Source organism: Asterias amurensis, chromosome 15 (genome assembly GCF_032118995.1).
Source record: "Asterias amurensis chromosome 15, ASM3211899v1".
Classification (NCBI taxonomy): Eukaryota; Metazoa; Echinodermata; class Asteroidea; order Forcipulatida; family Asteriidae; genus Asterias; species Asterias amurensis.
Genome location: NC_092662.1, coordinates 9,592,555 through 9,613,761, shown reverse-complemented (window position 1 = coordinate 9,613,761; position 21,207 = coordinate 9,592,555). Strand labels below are relative to the sequence as shown.

The following is a 21,207-nucleotide window of genomic DNA, read 5'->3' as shown; positions in this document are numbered from 1 at the left end:
CAGAAAAAGGTCAAAAAGACCCCGCCCGTCTTGACCCCGGTTGACCCCGCGATCAATTGAAACATTTTTTGAAATTGATACCAGTTAAACATATATATTATATCTACTTATACACCAATTTTCAGCTTTGGCACTCAACTCCTTCATGGTGTGGTGGCAATTTGAATATTATATGTTTTTGGCACATTTTAATGTAATACAGAATACATGTACATGTACATTCATGTACACATACAATACATGGTAATAAATGTTTGAAGCTTGTGTAACTTATTTTTTCTGGCTAGCAAAAAGTGACACCAATGCATTGGCATTTGTGGTGTCTGCGTGATACACAAGTACAAATTTTGTTTGAGAAAGTAGTGTTTGCATGTCATACACATTAGAGAAGTATTGTTCTAAAAAAGTAGTGTATGGAAGTAATACCAGCGTTTATGCAAATGAGGTGACCATGTGATTGGAAAGTTTAACCAGCATAAACATGTATATAGCATGGAGGAAACAAGGGGACTGGGGTTGGGTAAAAAACCAGAGAAGAATATTACAGACAGTGAGTGTTAAGTACTGGCATATATAGTTTATTTGTATTGTGTGGTTTAATCCATGTTTCAAGTGAAACTCCACACGGTATACTGGAGTATGGTTCCATACTGGGGTATTGTTCCAATATTTTGTGTGTGTTATGGAAGATTTTTGCAGCACTTTGAGGTACCTGCCTTAAATTATTTATTGCAGTTGAAAACATGCATCATCAACCCATTTCTAAAAACAATAACACAAATAAACTTACTTTTATGCTTGCCAGAAAAAAACAGAAGCTTCAAACATATATTACCATGTATTGTACATGTGTACATGAATGTACATGTGTACATGTATACTGTATGATATTACATTAAAATGTGCCAAAAACATATAATATTCAAATTGCCACCACACCATGAAGGAGTTGAGTGCCAAAGCTGAAAATTGGTGTATAAGTAGATATAATGTATATGTTTAACTGGTATCAATTTCAAAAAATGTTTCAATTGATCGCGGGGTCAACCGGGGTCAAGACGGGCGGGGTCTTTTTGACCTTTTTCTGGCTGGAACCAACTTTGGGTCCATGCTATTTCTGAAAGAATGCATTGGTGAGCTTATAATTGCTTGGGTAAAGACATGCACCCATAGATAATAACTAGGGAATATAGGTTTTATTTGACCCCTCATGTGGGCACAGGGTGACCCCAATTATCACAAAAAACTTTTTCGGCTGATTAAAGTGCCTACTTTGGGTGACCATAACTAGAAAATTAAAGGAGATACATTTAAATTGAGTGCAGATTCATGAAATTTGGCAAAAAGTAAGATGGTATACCAAGTTTGAGCTCTCTACTTGGTACAAAATCTAAATTATGAGTTTTCAAAGTCGGAAATTTACACAAAAACCACATTTTGCGTCTCGCGCGCGCATAAAATGGCCGCCTTGACCAAATTTCAATGGATCATATCTCGAAAACAACATGGAGTATGACTTAGCTTTTTTGTATGTGTTCATTTGAGCCACATCCAATCATTCTGGTGAAGTTTCATCAAAATCTGAGGGGGTCACCTGGGGACCACTGGTTGATTTGACACGGAATGACCCATTAGTCTATTAATTTTGGTTTTTACCCATACACCGATGTGTGTTAGCACTGTATACTCAGTACTTTCCCGAGTCCTGTGAAAAAATATCACAGGCATGTTACTCGGGTGGGATTCGAACCCACGACCCTTGCAATTCTAGAGCAGTGTCTTACCAACTAGACTACCGAGGTTGCCCCGGCAGCTAGAGGCAGTTCGAATCCTATGTTTTGGCAGCGGGTACCGCAACGATATAATAGATGTTAAATTTGCATCGGGGATAAAGAATATTAATTTTTGGTTTTTTTTTTTGGTTTTTTACCCATACACCGATGTGTGTTAGCACTGTATACTCAGTACTTTCCCGAGTCCTGTGAAAAATATTCTTTATCCCCGATGCAAATTTAACATCTATTAGACCCATTAGTCGTTGACATCCATGATAATCGTCTGCACTATTAAATGTCCACTTTTTGATGCGATTATGTTCAAACTAAGTAGGTTGCCCGTTTTGTATTTGTGCACAAAACCAATGTGTCTCTGAAAGGTGTAAGTTTTTGGTTAGTTAAAATCTTTTCAAAACAAGTTTAATATTAGTTACCTAAAATAAGCAAATGCTTTCAATCAATAAGAATTATTCAAGGCCTTAATCCAACTCCACAATAATTAATGATGAAGTGACAAATCGGACCCCATGGCTAGCAGGCTGATTGTGCCGTGATTGCGCATTCGAAGACTACTGTAGTATTGGAATCCTAACCGAGAGAGGATATGAAGGTTACATTCTAAAAGTGTTTTCGTTAAAATGCATCGGATTGGGATACCATATTGGGTATCTTATCAAATTTGTAAGTACAATATGAAAAACACATTTTTAAAGCTTATTTCTTCAAAAAATTATCTTCTGAACCACATTTCAAAAAGTCGTAATATTTGTAAAGTCTTGTAGCTTTCAACACTTCCGGCATTTTGTTTTGAGGAATGACTCTACCATGACATTTACTTCCAGTTCAAACAGGCAGCTCTAAAATCTCCCTATAACCACATGTCATAAAGTCATTGTGGTTTTCTTGTTTTCTAGCTTAAAGGAACGTTACAGAATTTGGTAAGAAAACAAAATCGTGAAGATCACAGATTTACATGAAGTTTACACGGTCTAATAATGATGATAGAAAACATTCCTTGAAATATTTCTGCCTGAAATGATGAGAAATAAATAATTTAACTTTGCGTTTGGAGTTTATGCAAAATTTGTGATCGGTTTTTCACTATTTTCTCGTGACCCAGATGGCCGATCGATCTCAAACTTCTACAGGTTTGTCAGTTTATGTAAATGGTGGATAACATAGAGTGCTTACACTGCCAGCAAATGTTTTGTTAACAAAACCAATTCTGTATTGTTCCTTTAAAACATTTGTGAAATTTAAATAAACACTGAAGTTGGTCTTTTTGAACACTTTTTAGAGTACCACAAATACATGAACAGTCACTTATTTATTTTATAAACAAACCAGTTATATCATTACCTTGGTTTTATGCCAATTACTAAACTATGTATTATGTTTTGTGTTTTGTTTCAAGGACACCTGGTAGATGAGTGTTTAGTGAAGAAAAAGAAAGATAGTCAACACATCATATTTAGCTGTCCGGATGGAATAACTATAACAGTTTATATTGAGCATGGTATGGGAAACCTCCTTCTGTCAGTACCTGATATCTACAAAACAAAGGCCGACAGTGGACTTTTTGGTCAGTATGTAAATGTTGCTGTTGTACCTGTCTGATCACCCAAACTGACATTTAATGGTAATTTGAAACATGCAACAGAGAATAAAATTGCACACAAATTACTTGAATTAGTGTTTTCATTAAAAAAATGTGTAAAAAAAGAAAAGAATATCAAACAATTGGTGAAACTTTTCCTGATGGACCATGTGCAGAATGGTATTTATTTTTTTGCACTGTTTCTATAACACAGACAATAGAGGACAAGTTTCATCCTTCGCTCGGCCCCAGCGGCCAGTATCCAGGACTGCTGGGATGGGCTAATCAGCTTGCACAGATTCTTGTTCAGGAAGTACATCATTTACATTTATGCAGTGCAAAATTATATGGCGTAGTGTGAGTGTGATGCATGATGGGACTGCGCATTATTAATCCAATGAGCGTGCAGGTTTCGTCCAAGATATGAACGCCAAAATCCTGCTTACATAGCATTTAAGTTGAGAGTCATTTGTGTATGCAAGTACTCTTACATGATCCCTCCACAAAGCGTGTGTTACATTTTGTTACATTCGCACAAGGCACAAAATGTAGTAAAATCCATTAAAAGAAAATAAATAGGAGTAGTTTGGGCGATGACAGGTGGTGAAATTCAAAACGAAAATTGTGAAGTTAATGCATGGGCCAACCTTTTCTGAGATTTTTTATGTTAATGTTAGAATTTTTGTAAAAAAAGGAACAAGTCTAAAATATATAGGATTTGAGGCATTGCATGGTGAGGTATCAATATATTTTTGGTTTGAAGTAACACCATGTGTGTATCTACTTGCAAGGTAGAGTTTTGACGATGACTAGAGCAACCTAGTCGAAACGTTGAGACCAATTCAAGAACTGACTCCGCGGTATTGCAGTTAATTACGATCCTATAAGCTAAAGTATAGTCCCAGCCAATTTTCTATACCTTCCCCCCGGGTAGTAGTTAAACAGCAGGACAGTTCTTTTCAGAACTGAGAAGTCTCCCAAGATCTTATAAATATACTCCGCTGCAGTAGAATAAAGAAAGAGATTTCTCTAAGAACAAACTCTACCTGATTGACTCAACTGGTTCCAGTTCGGCGGTTATGGCACAAAGATACAAGTTTATATGTTAATTCCTTATATGAGTGACTGACTCAACTGGTTCCAGTCCGGCGATTATGGCACAAAGATACAAGTTTATATGTTAATTCCTTAAGAGTAATTGACTCAACTGGTTCCAGTCTGGTGGGTACGGCACAAAGATACAAGTTTATATGTTAATTCCTTAAGAGTGATTGACTCAACTGGTTCCAGTCTGGTGGGTACAGCACAAAGATACAAGTTGATATGTTAATTCCTTAAGAGTGACTGACTGACCTGGTTCCAGTCCGGCGATTACGGCACAAAGATACAAGTTTATATGTTAATTCCTTAAGAGTGATTGACTCCACTGGTTCCAGTCTGGTGGGTACGGCACAAAGATACAAGTTTATTCCTTAAGAGTGATTGACTCGACTGGTTCCAGTCCGGCGGGTACGGCACAAAGATACAAGTTTATATGTTAATTCCTTAAGAGTGATTGACTCCACTGGTTCCAGTCTGGTGGGTACGGCACAAAGATACAAGTTTATATGTTAGTTCCTTGAGAGTGATTGACTCAACTGGTTCCATTTCGGCGGTTACAGCACGAAGATACAAATTTATATGTTAATTCCTTAAGAGTGATCGACTCCATTGGTTCCAGTCCGGTGGTTACGGCACAAAGATACAAGTTTATATGTTAATTCCTTAAGAGTGATTGACTCACCTGGTTCCAGTCCAGCGGTTACGGCACAAAGATACAAGTGAACTGCCATAGACTATTTCTCCATTGAAACTATAAATACTTCTGATGTTCAGGAGCTATCGCGACTGTTAGAAGACACGCATCTTTTAGGTCAATGGAGGCTGTAGCAACCCTGTCATATCAGTGTCAAGGCGTATTCAAACGTTTCCAAGACACTTTACCATTGCTTCGTCCTTCGGATGGGACGTAAAGCCGTTGGTCCCATGTGTTGTGTATAGGCATGTAAAAGAACCCAGTGCACTTATCGAAAAGAGAAGGGGTTCGCCCCGGTGTTCCCAGTTGTGGTTGCTTAATGCGCCGTAGCACCTTGTAAACCCTTATACGGTGCTAAATAATTGGGTCTCAGAATGCATCACTGCAATAACTTATCTTTCTAAATGATTTTTTTTATATTCAGGGCCTTGAGTACCTAGTTTGGTAGATACGTGCGCTATATAAGACTTTGATATTAAGTGACTTGAGGTCACACTTGGAAGTGTCTTTGTATAGCGTAGCTTTGGTCTTCCTAACGGCCTCTTCCCTGATGCCAGCTTTTCATACAGGAGGTCTTTTCGGATACGGCCATCCTCCATACGGGTGACATGTCCCAGCCAACGTATGCGTCTGTGCTTGAAGAGGGTAAACATGAAGCGATTCCCACTCTATCAAGCACTGTGTTATTGGTAATGTGGTCTCTCCAGGAGATGCCGAGGATGCGCCTCATCAGGCATCGCATGTGGAAGGCGTCAATCTATGTTTTTGATGGGAGTGTAGGGGTTCATGGTTCACTGCTGTAGAGGAGCGTACTCACCAAACAAGCGTTGCAGACCTGTACTTCGATATGTTCTGAAAGCTTTTTGTTGCACCAGAATCTCTTTGTCAGGCTGGAGAGTGTTGTGGCAGCCTTTCCTACACGCCTGTTGAGTTCTACTTCAAGGGAGAGATTGTCGGAGATGGTTGAGCCAAGATACACAAACTCATGGACAGCCTCAAGCTCAAGGTTGGCAATGCTGGTAGTTGGTGGTTCATCCACGTCCTGGCCCCTTACCTGCATTTTCTTTAGACTGATGGCATAAAATCGATCCATGCAGCTGCTGCATGTCGTTTGGTGTGTGTGTAGTGATGGCTTCGTCTTCTTCAAACAGGAAATCTCTAAGGCATCTCCTTCGGACTTTGATCTTTGCTCTGAGTCTTGAGAGGTTGTAGAGGTTTCCATCCGACCTCGTACCAAGGTAGCTGCCCTCTGTCGCTGACCCAACAGCATGCTTGAGTAGAAGAAGAAGGCAAGGATGCAATGATGGTATCTTTGGTTTTCAAATTATGCTTAATGAAAATTTGTTATCTCAAATTAAATTTATATCTTAGGGAAGATAGCTGCTGTGATTTAAATGTTTGCATTGTCTGTGAAAGTTTGATCTTTTCATCATTCTTGATACCTTTTAATGACCAGGGGTGCGTTCCACTTGCGTAAACGTTGCCAACGTTTGCGCACACTTTCCAACAATTTCCAGTGGAACGAGTTGTGCGTTGCCACCATTGGCACGTTGGCAACCTTACGCAAACATACTTCTGAGGTGTTGGCTGTTATGGGTTCATAGATTGAGACTCAAAGGAAAGAGGCAATGACTACTTGACTTGTTTAAGAACTCTTTGGGTCATGTTCAGTCTTAGTAATGCTTTGTATACATGAGCTGTGTTAGACACTGACAATAGAGGGCGCTATATAAGATGAGTGGTTTATCATCAACATCTCCTTTCTTTTTTTAAGTAAAAATGTTTAGTTGAAATGTTCATCTCCAAAGTAAAAATAAAAAAATGAATAAAATGTAAAAAACTATATTTGACCCGGGATTGCTTGATTTGTTGGTTTGTTGATTTCATGAAAGAATTTAGAGTCCGTTGTCATGTGAAACTATTTGAGAACAAAATCCTTGTACTTGGATGGGGGATTGATGTTAAATCTAGAGCGTGTGGATTTCACTGATCTCTTGCCAGGGCTCGGTGGAATCACTGCTGGGTTAGTTGGACTTTTTGGTTTGTCCATCTGAGCATTCACTGGTTCATCCTGTGGACCATTTGAAGTAGAAACTGCTGGTGGTTGAACTGTTGCTCCACTCGCGTTGTTCTCCGTCTGAAGAGTAGATGCGCATAGATGTTTACGGTTACGTCTTAGCACTTGTCCGTTCTCTAGTTCAATGAGGTATGAACGTGATCCATCGGTGTCAACGCATCTGCCTTGTTTCCATTGGATGTTGTGGTTGTTTGGTTGCAATCTGATTGGCTGTCCAATTTGCAACTGAGGTAGGGGTTTATTAGCGGTTTTGTCATACTGTTGTTTGGCTCTCTGTTTCTGGTGTCTAATGGTCTCTGGTACTCCGGTGATAATCTTGGGTTGAAGACAGACCTCTGTTGTTTGTAGTAGGGTACGTGTTCGTCGAGACATCAGTTTCTATACTGGAATGCTTCCATTTGCAGCGGGTGTGTTACGCCTGTCTAGAATTGCAAGATGTAGATCCTGTTTTGCTTTGGTCACCTTGATGATATTTTTCACAATTTTGACCGCTGATTCTGCCTTTCCATTGCTCTGACTGTGGTATGGTGAGGATGTTTGGTGCTCGAACTCCCAATCTCTACTGAATTCTTCATAATCTGCAGCTATGAACTGAGGACCGTTGTCGGTGATAACTTTCTGTGGTATGCCATGTCTGGAAAACTGTTGTTTCGTATGTTCAACGATGGTTTCTGCTCGTGTATCTGTGAGCTTGTCAAGTTCCCAGAAATCGCTGTAGTGATCTACGGTTATCAGGTAGTCGGTTTGTCTGTAGTGAAAAAGATCTGACTATACTCCATCCTCGTTTCGGTATCTCGTAAGACATCATCAGTTCCTTTTGCTGTTTGTTGAGGAACTCGTTACAGGCATTGCATTGACTGACTCTGTCTTTTATTTGACTTGTCATCCCTGGCCAATACAACACTTCTCTAGCCCGACGGAGGCAAGCTTCTGCACTAAGATGACTGGAGTGAACTCGCGTCAGCATCAGGCTCTGCATTGATTTGGGTGTGATGGCTCGCATTCCTTTATACATTGTGCCATCTTGTACTGTGATCTCATCTCGAAATCCAAAGAACTCGCGGATACACACTGGAACTTCATCTCTGTTCTCTGGCCATCCTCCCAGTACAACTGTCTTCAGCGTTTGAAGTACTGGATCTTCCTTCGTCGCATATTTGATTTGAAGTTGAGTAGTATCCTTCATTCGGATGTATTTGGATTGTTGGATTGATTCGATCTCTGCATACAGTCGTTCTTGTTGTCTGAGATGAAATATCTGATGGTCAGACAATTGGCTCGATCCGGTTGTCTTCAAGTATGCTCTGCTTAGCATGTCGGCAATGTACATCTGACTGCCGGGTAGGTACTGTACTCTCAATTTGTATTTCTGTAATCTCAAGAGCATACGTCATGTACGTTGAAGCCATTTTGGCCCTGTATGTATCGGCTTGGTGAATATTTGAACCAAAGGCTTGTGGTCAGTATTTACTGTGATCATCTCTCAACCATGTAGATATTGGTCAAATCGCTCACATGAGAAAACTATGGCGAGACACTCTTTCTCAATTTGTGCATACATGTAGTTTTGCTCTGCAGATGTGAGGGTACGGGATGCAAACACAACTGGTTGCCCGTTCTGAAGGAGAGTTGCTCCTAGTCCTTTTTCTGAGGCATCGCATTGGATTGTGACTTCTTCCTTCAAGTCGTAATACTTGAGTACTGGAGCGCTAGTGATCATATCCTTTATTTGATTGAAGGACTCTTGCTGTGACTGCCATGTGAATAGCGCTGTGCTCTTAGTCAATTTCCGAAGTGGCTCACTTACATCTGCAAGCCTTGGCAGGTATCGGGAAAGGTAGTTATGCATCCGAGCAGACGCTGGACCGCTTTCTTCGAGTCTGGTCGTGTCATGTTCCGAATCGCTTCTACCTTGCATGAATCTGGACGTACTCCATTGCTAGTTAACCTTTGACCCATGTATGTTACTTCACTGAGGCGCAGTCTGATGAGCTTTTTCCTGTTGAACTTCAGATTTGTCTCTCTGGCACGTTGCAGTACTGCTCTCAGGTTTCTATCGTGCTCAGCTATGTCACAGCCACACACAAGAATATCATCAGCGATGACGGCTGTTCCGGGTAGGCCTTGTACAATCTCGATCTGTCGTCGCTGGTATTCTTCTGGAGCCGAATTTATCCCAAATGGCATTCTGAGATAGCGATATCTGCTAAATGGAGTCAAAAATGTCGTTAAGTACGAGCTTTTTTCATCGAGTTTCACTTGATGAAATCCTTCTTTGGCATCAAGGACAGTGAAGGATTTTGCGTTAGCGAGTGTCGGCAATACTATCTCATTGAGTGTTGGCATCTGGTATTTGGGACGCTTGATGGCTTTATTGAGCTCACGTGGTTCTAGGCAAATTCGCATCTTTCCTGGCTTATCCACGAATACTAGGCTGCTTATCCATGCTGTTGGTTCAGTTACCTTTGCTATGATGCGTCGTTTCTCCAATTCACATATTTTGTCATAGAGTTTATCTTTCATTGGAACTGGAACACGTCGTGGTGCATTCTGGACCGGTCTCACGGTTGGATCAATCTCAATGTGGTAATCTCCCGCAAGGCATCCAAGCCCTTCGAACACATCCTTGAATTCGTGAACCAAATCTTGCTCTGATAAGGCTTTAACTGCATCATGTTGTTCAACACTATTTACTGCATCATCTATGTGTACACTTATGAGACCCATCTGTGTACATGTCTGGCTTGACAGTAGTGGTGGTTGTCTGGCATCAACTATTTTGAAGTTAAGTCGATGTTTATGTCCTTTGTAGTGATATTTGAGGTTACATTCTCCCATGACATCAATGATACTGTCATCATACAGCTTCAACTTGGCAGTAGATTTCTTGATTTTGGGGTCATCCGTCTGGTGAAGTTTGCACAAGCTGGCAAAGTAGAATACAATGATCCACACAAACATGCCTCGAAATTGCATGGTTTTCTTGTTACCTCGTCGACTAACACAGTCGGCCATTTATGGGAGTCAAAATTTTGACTCTCATAAATGGCTGACAGTGTTAGTTCGCACAGTAAAAGGAAAACCACGCAATTTCGAAGCAAACTTTTATGGATTATTGTATTCTACTTTTAAATTATCTCTCTAACCATATGCATTTTTTAACGAACGGTTACAAACGCTTTTCAAAGACCAACTCGACCGATCCAAGGCAACGTGTTCCTTTAAGTGTATTTCATAGTTCAAAGTGATTGTATGTCATAGTTCAAAGTGATTGTGTTGCTGTTACTAAATTGCAAAAACTGTATTTTTTCTGTTAACTCTCAGTAATTTGTTTATTTTATGTTAGAATTGTTTTTCTTCTGATTTTGAACAGGTACTTTTGATGGTGATTCACAAAATGATCTTCAATCCAAATCACAGTTTGATAGCGAGCAAGAAGGTCCTTATGGGACAGGTCCAAATGGAACATTAACTGCATCTGAGCTGAATCGTTTTGGATACTCCTGTAAGTGTATATTCTATTTGACATTTGTTAACATCCTAAACATGCTAAACGTTTGTAGTATTTGTAGACAGGTTTAGACTACATTTAATGTAAACTTGAGTTTCTTTAAACTTAGGGTATGTTCAGACAGCGTACTAAGTTAGACCCGAACCGGTTTAACTTTTACGAGCAGCAGGGGGTGATCGTAAAAATAAAAACCCCTTGTGTTCAGACAGCACTGAGTTAAACCCGATCCGGTTTATCTTTGGTTTTAAGAGGTCAAAGAAAATGCGACCCCGTTACTCTAACATCCTGTTTATTGTCCTGTTCATTGGTCACCGTGTGTTTACGTAATGATTACGGAGGTCAATGGGTCGCCTGTTGTGAGTTAAACCGGATGTGGTCTTTTCTATTCTGTCCACACACAGTGTTAAAAGATAAACCCAAAGCGGTCTAAAGATAAACCCCCTCCCTGGACCGTTTATCTTTTGTGGGTTGAACTCAATTCGGACTAACTTTAGATCCGTTCAGACACACTGAGTTGAACTCAATCGAGTTGAACCATGAGTTAAACCAACTTTAGTACCGTGTCTGAACGCACCCTATGAACGCTGCACACGGGAAGATGGGTTTGCGCGGGCAGATAAGGGTTGTTTATTCTTAGTTTGTGCAGTCATGTTTGGTTTATTGTGTAATAGAAAAAGAAGAGTGGCAGATAGTCAGAGGGTTGATACTGGCCCAAAGTACTCAAAGGAATGAAGAGAACTCAACAAACACATTGTCGTAACAATGTCACCCCGATGGCCTCAGGAATGCAACCTAAAGTGGGTGCACGGACCACCAATCCATGCATACCCATGGCAGTACAACCACTTCGACATTTTACACCTGTTACATCCACTTCGACATTTTACACCTGTTACATGTAATAGGTCGACCAGCCTCTCAGCGCATTACCACTGAGTTCAGGACCCTGTACTACCAGGGGGCCATGACCTACAACATGTTTATTTCTGGTACCCCATGCCCTTCGGAGCAAAGCTTTAAGGGTCCAGAGAGGGCTTTGATCCGGGTAAGCACCAAGAATCAGTATGATCTGGACTAACTGTGAAGATACAGAATAGAAATGACAGGACCAGTTAAGAAAAGGGAGAGGGAAAAGAAAGAACTAGCTGGCAGACCTTTATCTATTCCAGAAACAAGGTAAAAACCTCTTCACTGGACCACTTCAAAGAATGGGGTAACAACGCCAGGCGGAAAAGAAGAAAAAATGATATTTTCCTGCAAATTTCCTCCGAAAATAATTCAGCTTTGACAGTTTGGATTTGACTCTTTCAATAAAACCATTGTTATGGGGGATATCTGGGGCTTGATGTCACGTGGTCAAATCCCCAACCACTAGCGAATTTGCGATATTCATGGCTGTCTTAGTGTGGGCTGTGGTTGCTGATTACTTTCATGGGGATTCCTTGTTAGCTGAAAATGTGTTTCGTGAGGTGCATGACTGTGGCACTTGTGCACCATCCACCGATAAATGGGCACTTTGAAATGTCCCTTCAGTTTGCCACGGTCACTGCGGAATGTCATGAGGAATAAGCGGTTCCGTGGGTTGGCTTTTTTGGTGCTGCTGGCATGCGCTGAATGTGCTTGTAAACTGTTCATTAGCTGTTTCGTAGCACAGCACAGCCATGTTTCGTAGCGCAGCGAAACAGGTCTTGTTTTTGTTAAAGTTTTTTTTTCTTTATTTGCTTTTAATTGTATTTTTCAGTACTCATGTATTTTGGCATACTTCCTTCAGAGCAATTTCAATTAAACATTCAGCGATGATTCGAAAAGCACTAGTACAATGATGATCCTAAAACACCGACGTCATGATGACGTCATCACCTGTCACGTGACGTCATCTTAAAGTTGTATATTTTAAATATTTGAAAATCTGTATCAAATCAGCATTAAGAGACCGTTGGTTTCTGTTTGCGGGATTGGGTTGGAATAAATTAGGTCTTAATTTTATTCCGTGAAACGAGTCAAAACAGGAAAAAACAAGTCAAAAAAGTTATGAACTTGCTTTTAACGATGTTAGTGGTGGCAAGGGTGGGCATTTTAAAACAAAAATACTGATGATGTCACGCCACAAAAGATCGCCCTCTAGTGGCAAGTTAAACAATTTTGAAAATGGACTTTTTGAAGATGTGTGTGGTGAAGTTTTTTGTAATCACTTCAAAATTTTCACACATGTTGATCGTTGGGCAGGCATCATATGGAGGAAGTTTCAGATCAATTTCTATTTACTCCATTTCTTTTATATTTGGGGTAAACTAATTTGTTGAGTAAACTAATGCAATCAATTTTTGTTTAAACTTCTGTATGCATTATAGGGAGGGTATCTACCGGAAGATTATTTCACTATACTCCTCCAAAGACATATGCTAACATCAACACAATTCAGACAGTGCCAACACTTCTAAATCAACTTGAAAGTGCTGCCGATATTAACCAACTAGCGTTAGTCAAATCTGGATGCCAGAACGATGAAATCTGTATTTATGATACGCTGGTTACTGGAAACCTTACTCTTGGACAAACTACTAAACAAATAAATGATGGTAATCTACAGATGCAGGAACAATTAGGTAAGTTAAAGCTTGTCCATATTTGCCTGTACCCGAGTAACTGCCCCAACCTGCATGCTACAATGTAAGAAAACTATGTGCCAACATTGGGGCAACGTGTGTGCTTGTTATTTGAGATGTAATCATTAAACCATGCAATGGTTGGTATAGAGTGGTAATCACAATATACATGTAAGTTTGAAACAAAATAAGCATCCTCATCCCAAGTATTTAAAGAGTATTTTACAAATATTGTCTTCGTTCATCTTATTTTCTTGTTTTTGAAAAGCTCAAGACGTGCATCGTCTTTTGTGTTCAGTTTATGGTTACTTTTTTTGTACTTCCTCTTTCTCGTTTACTGTTCCCTATTGTATGCATTTTAAATTATCTAAACCATCTTGCAAGTATTAACAAATTATCAACTTGAAAATAATATCGAATTGATACGTTACATTTTTTTTTGGCCAGATATGTTTCCTCCCTTCCTGAATATTTCCTACCTAGAGGTATATGTTGGTCGTACATTCACACAGCAGTTGTTTGCAGAGGATCGCAATCAAGATGATGTTACTTTTAGTCTACTTAGTGTGCTTCCAAATTCCTCTCTTACAACAGGTAAGAAAACAGCGGCAGGTTCATTAACCTGGGATTAAGACAAAAGTAGCAAAATGTTTGTACAATTTGGTATATTATGACTGATGATCGTTTACATTTGAACATGTACCGGTAGTAGTGGTACTGGGAGAATGAAACAATCAACCTGTGTTAACTCGCTCCGGACTTGCCCGTCGGAATATTTAATAAACAGGACTAAAACTGTGGAATTCTCTCCAAAATCTTCTCTGGAAACTGAACAATATGAAATCATTGAAGGAAAATCTTTGCTATACATTGTACATACAAAAAGGTTTAAATGCAAGTTATTCCCAACACATCTTTAGTTATCATTCTTCTGTCAAAGCTTCGCTACCCCCGCTTTAAACTTTAACTGTTTTGGGTTAATTGTGTTTGCTTGCTTGCTTGCTTGCTTGCTTGCTTGCTTGCTTGCTTGCTTGCTTGCTTGCTTGCTTGCTTGCTTGCTTGCTTGCTTGCTTGCTTGCTTGCTTGCTTGCTTGCTTGCTTGCTTGCTTGCTTGCTTGCTTGCTTGCTTGCTTGCTTGCTTGCTTGCTTGCTTGCTTGCTTGCTTGCTTGCTTGCTTGCTTGTTTGATTGCCTGCTTGCTTGCTTGCTTGCTTGTTTGTTCGTTTGTTTGTTTGTTTGTTTGTTTTTTTGCTCGTTTGCTCGCTTGCTCGCTTGCTTGCTTGCACGCTTGCACGCTTGCTCGCTTGCACACTTGCTCGCTTGCACGCTTGCTCGCTTGCACACTTGCTCGCTTGCACGCTTGCTTGCTCGCTTGCACGCTTGCTCGCTTGTTTGCTTGTTTGCTTGTTTTGTTGGATCCTTCGTCCGTTAGTTCATTCATTTGTTTGTTCGTTCGTTCGTTCGTTCGTTCGTTCGTTCGTTCGTTCGTTCGTTCGTTCGTTCGTTCGTTCGTTCGTTCGTTCGTTCGTTCGTTCGTTCGTTCGTTCGTTCGTTCGTTCGTTCGTTCGTTCGTTCGTTGAGGTTTTTGTTTGTTTATTTGTTTGTCGGATTGTTGGTGTGTTTGTTTGTTTTTGGGTTTGTTGGTTGGTTGTTTGGTTGGTTGCTTAGGTTTATTTGTTTGTTCATTTTATTTTGTTCATTGATATTTATACTCATTTCAATAACTTTTTTAATTTTTTTTAATTTTGTGCTCTAAGTAGATTTAACTTTAAAGAGAATGAATGAGAGGAATTAACACTCGACAAGCTTGCTTCTTACAAATCAACTCCACATCATTGTTTAGTCTGATCAACTTGTTTAGATATTAATAAGGAACGTACTGCTGCTTCTTACTTATTGCGTTATTGTTGAAATAAAATGAATTAAACTTCCCTTAAACTTTTACTTGCTGAGGGTGCTGTTGTTTTTGAGAAACGAGCAAAATAATTCACATTTACAATAGCTGTACATGTGCCTTAGATTTAACCTCCAGAAGTTTGGGGTGCACCATCCCCTTTAACTATTTACTATTGGTGTTAATTGAAAAATTGTCATTTCACCGGCATACATGGCATAACAGCATAAATGCAAGGACAAAGGTCTTGATTTATTGAGCTAGACATAAAGACATTAAAAGCTTTATTTTTGTTTTGTTTGCAGGCGGATTGTTCACATGGACACCTTCAAGTTCAGAAAAAGTAAATATAACATTTATGGCAGATGATGGAACACTCCAATCTTCAGTTACACCCATTGTAAAGCTGTGCAAGTGTCTGGAAGAAACTCAATGCAACTACAGCCAGTTTCAACAAGATTCTTATGTGGAGGTTGACAAGTTTGCTGTAAGTTTGTGTAGAAATAAGGGACATGATTTTTGTATGCTATTATCATGTGCGTGGACAACAGTCTTGGAGGCTGCGAACGGTGTTGACACATCATAAATTGTACATGTACATGTACATGTACGTGTTGGGGCTTTCCAAACCATTTTGGGGCTCTGGCTTCACCTCCGGCTCTGTTTGATGATTGGAAACACTGTGCAAAATGTCCACTGCTACAAAGTTGATGACAACCCCCCAGCTTAGGTTTGAAAAAGGGCCACATGGATAATTATTGGATTCTTCACAGCAACAACTATTGCCCCGCCAGTTTGGCCAAGGGTTGTGTCATATGTTGTGCAGAAGGGGTTTTTTGGGGTTTTTTTTAAGAACAGAAGTCGAATGACATCAAGGATTTTTGTGCTAGTTAAACAAATTAAATATTGAATGCATTTTATTTGTCTATTGTTGTAGAATATGTCTTGATTAAATCTGGCTTTTCCATTTTACTCTGTTAAAGCCTTTTGAAATACAACACTTGTGGGTAGTTTTTTTGAAATCTCCTTTTACATAATCTGCCCTAAAAAGAGATGCTAATAAGTGGTCAGATTGCAAGGCAAAGCATCTACAAGTATCAGGTCTATAGGACCTGAAATCTTCTGGGGGCCACACAACCCTGTCAAATTGTTTATTGTACTCACTCAGTGAAATCTGGTCTTTCCATGTCACACAGATTTGCATTGTTTTGCAATTATACTAATATTATTCTGCCCAAAAAGGGAAATTCCATTCAAAATAGATTGTATGACAGATATCTGGGACCCCAAGCTTCTTGGGCCCCAGATCCGATGCTGGTTTTGCTTCCTGGGCTCACCAATTGTTTAAATAAAAAACCAACACCTCAGAAGTTGGCAGAACATTTTGTAATCTCCATTTTTAACGAAAATTTGAAAGCTTTGAAGCTCTTGTATATTAAAAAAAAAATACTTATAATTGTTAAAACCGGTTCTTTTCAGAGTCAACACGTTAACGAAGAGATCAATTTTAAATAGTCTACTTTCAGTTCAAAAGAAGAAAAAACATTATTTTTTTTTACACTATGACTTTATGCACTTTAAGCAAGTGTGTAAAGTTCGACAAACTTTGTGGAGGCAAAACTCTGAGAGGTGGTGTAAGTTTTGTAAATTCAATCATGATAACTTGTGGTTAAATCTATTCATAGTGATTTTTAATGCAAGTGAGTGCTTGTTTTCTTGACCTTCAAGTGAGAGATTTGTCAACTGAATTATCAAATAAACCAGCAATCTTCTTATGTATATGGTCCAGTTTTAAAAGTCTGTCAACTAGATACAACAACTTTTATTTCAGACTGACTCAGGGTAATGATACATGTCAATGATAACATGGAGCTAGAACTTAATTGAACAATAAATTGGATTGTAGAAACTTAGTAACATTTTCCCCTATTTTAGTACTTTTCCCTTATGAGTGCAAATCAAAATATAGAACAACTTTTACAATTTCAGATAGCATCATGTGATTGTCCTATTGGAAGGTCAGGAGCCACATGTGAAGAAGATTTCAATCCTTGTGTTGTGGAACCTTGCTTTCCCAATGTTCTCTGCAGTGACACACTGGCGCCTTCTCTTGGGTTTACCTGTGATACATGCCCCACTGGATTGATGGGTGATGGTTTTATATGTCAAGGTTGGCTTGCATTTGCTAAATCTATTTAATATCAAAGTATCTACATCCATGAATATGTGCAACACAACAAACAAGTAACTCAAGTTAAAAGGAATGGATTGGGGGGAAAGCATGAATTATGCTCTAACAAAGAATGTGCATTCCTTAATGGCACTGGACAGTATTGGTAATTACTCAAAATAATTTTAAGCATAAAAACTTACTTTGTGACAACCAATGGAGAGCTGTTTATAGTGTAAAACATTGTGAGAAACTGCTCCCTCTGAAGAAACATAGTTTTGAAAAAGAAGTAGTTTTTCACTAAAATATTTGAATTTGATTTTGAGACCTCGAAATTAGATTTTAAGGTTATAGGTCCCGAAATCAAGCATCTGAAAGCAAACAACTTCATGTGACAAGGTGTTTTTTCTTCCATTATTATCTTGCAACTTCAACAACCAATTTCCAAATTTCCAAAGGTTTGTTATTTTGTGCATATGTTGAGATACACCAAGTGAGAAGACTGGTCTTTGACAATTACAAAGGTGTCCAGTGTCTTTAAATGAAGTGAGAATGTTGAAGTCTTACTGTAGTGTTCATTTCACATTTATACTTAATGTGATAACGGTCCACAATACGATAATATTCTTTTTTCTTTACTTTGTGAGATGAAAGAACTTGGGCGCAAGTGCCATCATTTCCTGCTTATAAGGTGCTCAATGTATAAGACGAAGTACCCTCAAACAACCAAAATAACAGAATTCAAGATTTAAGCATTTAAGGTGCACCGCAGTGTAAGATACAACTTGACTTTCACATGCAGTCTTGCCAGGTCCCATTCACTGCTGGTACATCAACACATACAGGGGTCACTGTGATTGTATAAGAACACTTGCCATAATGGTTAAAGGAATCATCATTTTTTAATCGCAAAGATGAGTCACATTGTTCTGTTTTTCTGTTACAAAATAAATACATTCAGATATTGTAAGATTAAGATGTTTTTCAACAGATAGCTTCATCATGTTCATGGCTTTTCTTTTTAAACAGCACATACCAATGTTTCGCTTGTCTTCGTTATCTAGGTTTTGCATGCTACTACATGCAAAGAACAAGCAATACTAGAGGGTGTCTTTATGATGCTTCCACGAAATGAACGTATGCCCCTTTGTTGGCAAAGTCTTATACTTTTAAAATCATTATGTGGCATACATGTATGTTGCCTTGGTTACAGACCATTTTGTATGATGGTAATTTTTGGTAAATTTGGGGGTTTTAAAACTCTTTTTTTTTTGCTAACATATTTAAAAGTGAAACTAGCCAAAGTATTTCAAAAAAGGTTTTGTTATTTATGTCTGCATTGGCTAGGTAAACTTTCAAATATTTGCTAAAAAAACAGTTTTGAAAACCCCCAAATTGGCCCAAAATACCCCAAAACCAAAAAATGGCGCATTGCTATGACACAGCTGGGAATGGATCTTACTCTGTTTGCTTGCGCCCAAATTCTTTCATCGTGCAAAGTATTACACAAAGTTGTTTGGTCGTGAATATTTCAAATGTTATATGAATTGAACTTGAAATTATGTTCTATTTGTCTTATAATAAGATACTTGTTTATGATATGTTTGTAGATCGCAGTGAACCAATAGTTGCTTGTCCAGCTGCTGGTACTGTCAACGTAACACCAAATGCTAACTTTAGTCGTGAAGTTGTTTGGATACCTAAGTTTGCACTTGCCAATGACTCTTTCGATGGAAAAGTTGAGGCTTCATGTTTTATTTTGGATGAGGGAGTGAAGAAGGCAATAACTTCCAATGACACCTTTGTAGTTGGAGACACACAGGTGGACTGCACTGCTGTTGATGCCGCTGGTAATGTCGGTAGCTGTACCTTCACTGTTAGTGTTAAAGGTTAGTACAAAAATTAATGCATAAAATAAACATTTGTTAAACCAATATAGCGATTAACACCAACCAACTATTTATATTCAATTTGCTGTTAATTTTCAAAGCACAAACATTGTACATGTAGTCTCATTCTTGATTTGCATAAATAGTTCATTTTGCAAAAAAATAGCAGACTAAAGAATGTCTCTTGAGAACATAAAACGAAATTTAAAAAATATAAGGGAATTAATTTTTATTTCATTTAAAGTATTTATACAACAGTGAGGACCTTGTTGTCACTTCGTGTTAATAACCTTGATTGGTAGCTGGACTCTGTGAAACGACTGAGCCAAATTGGCACCTGGTCATTACTGTGCAGTGAACATGGTGAAGACCAGGTGAACAGTGTTACACATGTACATGTATAATCTTGTAGAACTTTGCTGTTTTGTTGAAATTGCCAAAGCTTACTTTACACAATGTACATGTCAGTGTTCAAGCTACCTGACACATGCCTGACACTTTACTTTAAGTGAAGGTTTGATTTAAACAAGTTTTACATTTGAAGCAGGTACATTTGTGACCCATTATTTCTGTTTGGCCTGGACACTATTGGTAATTGTCAAAGACCAGTCTTCTCTCTTGGTGTATCTCAACATGTGCATAAAATAACAAACCTGTGAAAATTTTTAGCTCGATTGGTCGTCCGAGTTGCAAGATAACTATGAAAGAAAAAACACCCTTGCCACGTCAAGATGCTTGATTTTGAGACTCAAATTCTAAATCTGAGGTCTAAAAAACAAATTCGTGGAAAATTACTTCTTTCTCAAAAACTCTGTCGCTTCAGAGGGAGCCGTTTCTCACAATGTTTTATACTACCAACCTCTGCCCATTACTCTTTACCAAGTGAGGCTTTATGCTAATAATTGTTTTGAGTAATTACCAATAGTGTCCACTGCAGGGTTCTCCACAGGGTTAAATTTTGTCCAGGCGCTAGACCTATCCTGCACTATCGTCAACTAGCGCAAACCATTACTGCATTGTTTTCAAATTGCACAAATAATTCATGCATGATCTTCATATTGCGCAAATTATTCCATATCTATCGGCATAATGCGCAAATTGCGCAAACTATTCATCCAATATTCATCAAATGGATAAGCCAATTGCACAAACCACAAACCATTCCTGCGATGGGCACATGGTTGCACGTTGCACAAACTATTCCTGCAAGATCGACTGATTGTGCGAACAATTTTGTGCAAATCATTTCAGCACGAACAAAACCACTTTGTGCCGATCGCCCGAAAAATTTTTTTTTTTCAGATTTCAGAGTTTCAGATTTGCGTCTGGGTATTTTTGATCTCTGATTGGTGCCTTATACCACGTAAACTTGATTTCAAGTCTGAGAGTGCGGTAATTCATCTGCATCAGCCATGCAGAATTTTGCCTTCAATTTGCTACCATGCTCTAACTTGCTCTAATAACAGATGTTTATTCACAAGAGGGCGCTGTTTCATCCAATAATATATCAGGAACGCACGATCACAGAATTTGAACCAAGTCTAAATACCACGCTGTTGTCAAAAATGTAGTTGACTGCCCTGCGACACAGAGAAAAATACACGCGAATTATGCCATTCGAAATAGCTGACTTCAGGGTACCAGTTGCTGCACACAAAAAGGTAGGTGATACAGTGCATTGAATGGTGGTTTGTGTTCGTCGTGAAGTGTTTTTCGAAATGTTTTGACCGGGCGCAATATTTTTTGTCCAGGCGCACAACGCTTTTGTCCGGGCGCGGCATTTTTTGTCTGGGCGCATTTGGTATTGTGAGATTTTTGTCCGGGCGCACCGCCTGAACAAAACCGCATATGGAGAACCCTGCACTGCCTTTAAGGCCCCTCTGACTGTTAAGAT

The 21,207-nt window shown here is 39.0% G+C and overlaps 1 protein-coding gene across 1 annotated transcript in view; it reads left to right on the top strand.

Annotated features, from left to right (window-relative positions):
- The window catches only part of LOC139948325 (uncharacterized), a 161,774-nt gene that overhangs the window by 100,776 nt on the left and 39,791 nt on the right, over nt 1–21,207 (top strand). Inside the window, exons 11-17 of the mRNA XM_071946451.1 lie at nt 3,190–3,357; nt 10,618–10,749; nt 13,107–13,361; nt 13,809–13,955; nt 15,560–15,741; nt 17,244–17,424; nt 19,035–19,313. Coding sequence (XP_071802552.1) covers nt 3,190–3,357; nt 10,618–10,749; nt 13,107–13,361; nt 13,809–13,955; nt 15,560–15,741; nt 17,244–17,424; nt 19,035–19,313 — 1,344 coding nt within the window. The remainder of the gene's footprint in view (nt 1–3,189; nt 3,358–10,617; nt 10,750–13,106; nt 13,362–13,808; nt 13,956–15,559; nt 15,742–17,243; nt 17,425–19,034; nt 19,314–21,207) is intronic.